The 5,644-nt window shown below is 55.5% G+C and overlaps 1 protein-coding gene across 1 annotated transcript; it reads left to right on the forward strand.

Moving 5' to 3' along the window:
- On the forward strand, positions 1-2,693 carry PHYSODRAFT_476005 (hypothetical protein; the record flags this gene model as incomplete). Its single annotated transcript, XM_009516084.1, has 2 exons — positions 1-258; positions 1,032-2,693. The coding sequence occupies 2 exons, from the start codon at positions 1-3 to the stop codon at positions 2,691-2,693; spliced, it is 1,920 nt and encodes a 639-aa protein (XP_009514379.1).
- Between the last annotated feature and the right edge of the window lie 2,951 nt (positions 2,694-5,644).

Consider the following 5,644-nt stretch of genomic DNA (forward strand, 5'->3'; position numbering starts at 1 on the left):
ATGGTCAAGGGAATTGTTACGCCGAGTCCAGCGACGGTTGGAAGTAACTCGGTTGGACTGACCAACTCGGCGGACTCGGCGAATGCGATGATCACGGACGCGACGGCGGACGAGGCGCGTACCGTCCAGTTCGATGAGGAGGATGCCCAAGACCAAGGAAGTGAGGAAGATGTTGAGGATGAGTATGAGGAGAAAGCCGAGCTACTCGGCAAAGTCGACGAGTTGTCGCTGTGTGGTGTAGCAGACGTGCCAAAACTCGTTAGCTTCCCACTCCCACACCAACAACACCTACACTAACTGGAGCGCAGGCTTGTCGGGTGATCCGAAGATCGCCCAGTCCGTTTACAGCGGTGCAGTGGTTACCCAGGCACCTGCCAAGTCGTCCCAGGAGCCGTGCCACGAGCACAGAGCACGCTCCCCTTCCTTCGCCGACCTCTCCTTGTCGCTTCTACTCCTTCTCCTTCTCCTTCTCTCCTTGACCCGTGCCCTCCACCAAAGGATGGACGGCGGCTCTCGCCTTTTACGGGGCGCCGATGCAAAACCGCACCGGCTGAGTCGGGGGCGGGCCGAAAATCCGCGCTCGTACGCTCGACGAGCTCTTCGCCAGGGGCGGAATCCAGATAACCACTACACGCACTCGCTCTTGGACTCGCCGGGCACTTCCGTCACTTCGGATAGCCGATCTCAGCGGTGGTCATGATCTAGCCCCACGGGGGCGGTCGTACCTTGAAGAGACGCCGCGTGCCGCTTGTTTAGGACCTCGAAAATTCCACTCTGTATTTATCTTTGCTTTGTCGGGCTCAAAGGCCCTTCCCTGGGGTTCCTATACAAATGTCTAATGAAAATGGGCTGTTACGGCCCCTCCATACTAAAACCAAGTCAACTTGCTCGCCGACTCCTCGCTCGACGACCCTTGAGATCTTTTGGGATTCCGCGTCGGCGAAACTCCTCCAGTCGGTGTCTGGTGTACACACTCGGTCCGGACTGACTGCAACCACCGACCTGCGGACTCAGAAATCGCTATACCACAGCTGCAAGTCGGGCAGATGGGTACCCCACGTCCAGTTGTGCGCAACCTGGCGGCCGAGCTCGGCAATGATACGGACGACGAAGATCAAGCCGCCGCTCAAGGGGAACGTCCGCCCCTGATCCCGCGAGCGACGAGGAATGCGGATACGCCAAGTGCGAACAAGGTTCTGGACAGGCTCGGAGAGGAGATGCGAGCTCAGAGCGAGTGGAAGATGATGTTTGCCCCGGTGGCGATGGCTCAGGCGAGATGGCCGGTGCTGAGGCCCGAGCTGACTCAGCCAGTGAACAGCACCGACATCAACCAACTGGTCGAAGACACGGTGCTGCTACTCAAGGCGATGGGGTTCCGGTGCACGAGCCGACCCAACAGCCTGTTACTCGGCGATTGGGACCCCAGCCGGGCTTCATGCGAAATCCTCAAGTGGAAGCGCCGGTTGAGAGTCGCGTTTGGCCTCGAGCGGGGGGCCGTCGGAACTCGGCAGACTAGTGCAAAACGAGTGGCTGATACTCCGAAGACTGTCGAAGACCCAAGCAGGATTCCCCTACCGAAGACTCCCGAACGCAAGAGAGCCGAGGTGTTCCGCTCGACTGAGGGTACACCGTATTTCGAAGATTCGCATATGAAGACGCCAACGCGTGGCAAGCAGCCAAGTGGACGCTACGCTGAGTTGTTTGACGCTGCAGACGCAGCCGAGCTCAGCGACAGCGACGACGGACGCGAGTATCAGAACTCGGCTGACGAGTCGGTGAAGGACGTCATCAAGCACCTTAGCTTCGATGACACTGAAAGCGATCGGACGCAGTACTTGGAAGTTCGCACCCATGCGTCCCTCGACAAGATCCCAATGTTCGAAGGCAAACGTTACCGACCGGATGACTCTCTCCAGTGGCTGAAGCGATTCATCTACGAGATGAAAGGAACTCGGCTGGCGCAAGACCTCTGGTACGAGCCATTCTCGCTGAAGCTGGAGCGAGGCGCGAAGAGCTGGTATCGCCAACTCTCGAAGAAGACGCAATGGAAGTGGAGTCTGCTGAGTGAGGCATTCGCCGACTACTACTGTTCGCAGTTTGACCAGTCGGCACGAGCTCGCTATTACTCGGCTCAGCGCAAGGACAACGAGATGGTGTGTGACTTCCTCATTCATCTTAACGGATATGCGAAGTCGGCGAAAATCCAGTACGAAGCCGGTGGAGCGGACACCGCCGACCATGTGGAACACTTCCTGTTGCACTGCGGAGATGATGACGTCATGGATCTGCTCTATCCGCAGCAGCTCGCCGACATCAAGAAGGTCGAGAAGATCATCAACCAGAAGATCCTGGGGAAGCGCCGGAAGAAACAGCGCGACTGTCTCATCGGAGGTCGCAGCCGAGATGCCAAGCGCACCGATTCGCCAAGACACTCTGAAGCTCGGCGGAGTGAGCTGCGCCGAGACGACCGCCGGGAACGACGCAGAGATGACCGACGAAGCCGACGCGACGATGGTCGAGACCGCCGACTAGCGACAGCGCTGCTGGAGGACGACCCGTACGAGCTGACCGAGAGGCGCCATTCCAATCGGCGATCCAGTGTGACGAGGTCGGTGAAACCTTTTACGCCCAGGTGTATAGCGGTAGCCCAGAAAGGATTGACGAGCAAACCTCTTTGGGAAGGTAAACCCTGAACGCAGATTTCCTTGAACGCAGGTTCTGGGAATAAATGCGGCCAGGGTGGCGTGGCACCTTGTGAATCTCTATCGGTATCGTTTATCTTCAGGGAGCCTGGATCGATCACCAGGTGAGTTGTCCGTGGGGTTGAAAGCCTTGAGTTCGTTGAGCGTAACGTTCACTTGTCTGAACGCACTTCTCCGAAATGGCTGAAGCTTGAAGCGTGAGTGAAGGATCAGGGTTACTACCACAAGTTAGAACCCCAGAAATACACACAACTTTCAGATAACCAATACAAATGCAGAGTTATACACAAACACACAGCCGCCACTTATTCTTAGACCCTTGGGCGGTGGGTCGTACACCAGTCAACTCATCTGCGTTCAAGGTACTGGTCAACCTTGAACGCACGTTCACACGCGCACCACCCTCAGATGAGGGAAATATACAGACCAAATACAATCCGATCCTAAACGCAGTCAATCAAACTATTCCCGGGGGCGACTGCTACCAAATCACCCGAGATATCAATCGTTAACATGAAATGAGACACCACCCTTACCTCAACGCAATGGGCACAACTGGGAAATGGAATACGTGGATCACTTCAGCAGCCGGAGCAGACTGATCCCCACGTAACTGGACTTGAATGTGTGTGGGGAGCTTCGCACTGCCCTTGTCCTTAAAGACAGTGGACCCGATTCCTCAACGACTTGCGCAGTAGGGGGTAAAACGAACTATCTGATTGTTATCTGCTAGACTATCGCTAGGCTTTGTGTAAAGGTATCTCTATCGTAGCGTTCTTCTGTGTTCTTCGCCACGCGTCTGGCGAATATCTTGAGTTGAGTATACTGGAACTGTTGACGTAGACACTCCACTGGATTCTTGCCCAGCTTCAATGTGCCCGCGTCTTTGTGCATTACTGGCTCTCGAGAAACCTTGAAACCGCATTCCTTGAAACCGGGTTTCAGAGTCAGCAGGCCTGAACGCAGTGCGTCCAAGGTCTGCGGCCAAAGGCGATTTGCGTCCAAGGCTGAAACCATACTCAGGGCCTTGCGGCCAAGGGTAGGTTGACTCTTCCCCAGGTCGTGGGGCACTTGGCAGGACTTCTTCCGGGTGGCCAGCGGTCTAAACACCATGTACGCGACTTTACTGGGGGGCTGAGCTCCGGGTACACGAATTCGATGTGCGTTCAGGGCCTAGGCGAGGCGGGACACCATGCACGATACGTTCGTGCAGGCGTTTTCGACGGCCTCAATGTGTCAACCCGCTTAAGGACGGGGGCGGCCTGGACGGATCGACTGCGTTCAGGGTTTCTCATCTGAACGCAGTCTTCCAGGCCTGAAGGGCCCATTGACACGATGGAATTGGAGATTTTCGAGGATTCCCCGAGCCGCGCCTGTGATTGGTTGGCTCAGAGGCTCACTATGGGAGAGGGAGGCGGCGACACGTGGCGTACGGGAAAAGCGGATCCCGGCCGGACTCGCGTTGGCAGTGTACAAGGTTTGGTGACCCCAGATGGAGATGTCCCCAAGAGCGGACTCCGGCTGGAACCAAGTACCGAACGAGAGGCAAAACCCAAGGGAGCGTAGAAGTGCCTCCGACTGGAGGCCGCCTGCTCTCGGTGCACTGTACAACGCAAGAGGAGCCCGACCGGATCGAGTGAAGACCCAGAAAACCGTGAAGCTGTCCAAGACATCCCGGACGTGAAGCCCAAGTGGAGTGTGATCCCGTTTGGAGATAATCATGAATCCCGGGTGGAGATACCAAGATACCAAGATACCATCCCAAATGTGAAGATCCATTATACAAAGTCCAAGATGTTTCCGACCGACCAAGCCGACCAGCCAAGATCTGTTCGGATTCCGTGGAACATTGAACTTCGCTTGCGTACCCAGTGATGATTATACTTGCTGTAAGTATGCTACGAGGGACCGCGGACGATTACGGCGACAAGACCATAGAAGGCAAGTCAAGATGGAGTGCATGTAAAGACTGACAGAAGATAGCCAGGCAGACAGAGAGAGACCACAGATAACAGATAAACAGAGTTCGTTTTGCCAAGGATCGCGCAAGTGAGTTGGAGCAGCCTACCGGGCGTGCATTCCCGGAGGACCGACTAAGTCTACGTGTGAGGGCCCAGCAACTGTGACATCTGGGTCGAGCTCCCGCAACCAAGTCCAGTCCAAGTTGGGGTGAGTACCGGGCGACAACCCGAGGTTGCTCCATCCCATTTCATTTCCTAGTTGCGGTTGAGCTCGTCCAGACCAGGAAGGCCCCGCATTTCATATTACCGATTACCTTGTCACCCCGGTTGGAGTAGCCCCGTGTGGAAAGTATTGATTTAAGTGCTATTTTGTGATAGGAGGTAATTGATTGTTTTAGTTTCCTCAGTACTCGAGGGTGGTGCGCGTGAGCCAAAGCCGACCGGGATCGACCAGTGTCCTCGAGTCCGGCTGGAGTTGACTGGAGTAGTGGCCGACCCTTTCACGGTCCAAAAGAATAAGGAAGGGCTACGTGTTTGTATATAACTCTGTATCTGTTTGTATTGTTTGGTTGTCTGAGGGCTGTCAGAGGCGACGTCCAGGAAGGTTACGTTCTGCCCTGCTACCTAGTGACCTACAGGTATCAAGACAACTCATCCACGGTTGAAGACCCCTGGTTACAAAGACAAACGAACCCACAGGGATTGTTCACAAGGACACACGCCACCCCGGTTGGAGTGTACATCTAGGTGTACTATCTCCGGCTAGGGTTTGTTCTGGGTGCACTCCATTCGGGAGTCTACACCCGGGACGCGCCAAGCTATACACCTGGGCGGTCAGGCGTTCACCCGCCTCGCCTCAGCTGGTGCGCGTGCCCGGATTCGAACTAGGGATTTCCCGGAGTTGTCTATATTTTGTAAGTTTATAGGTGTGAGGTGTGCTAACTTTCCTAACTAGCGTCTATGACAGCTAAGCGAGGAGAC

Source organism: Phytophthora sojae, assembly GCF_000149755.1.
Source record: "Phytophthora sojae unplaced genomic scaffold PHYSOscaffold_1, whole genome shotgun sequence".
Lineage (NCBI taxonomy): Eukaryota > Oomycota > Peronosporomycetes > Peronosporales > Peronosporaceae > Phytophthora > Phytophthora sojae.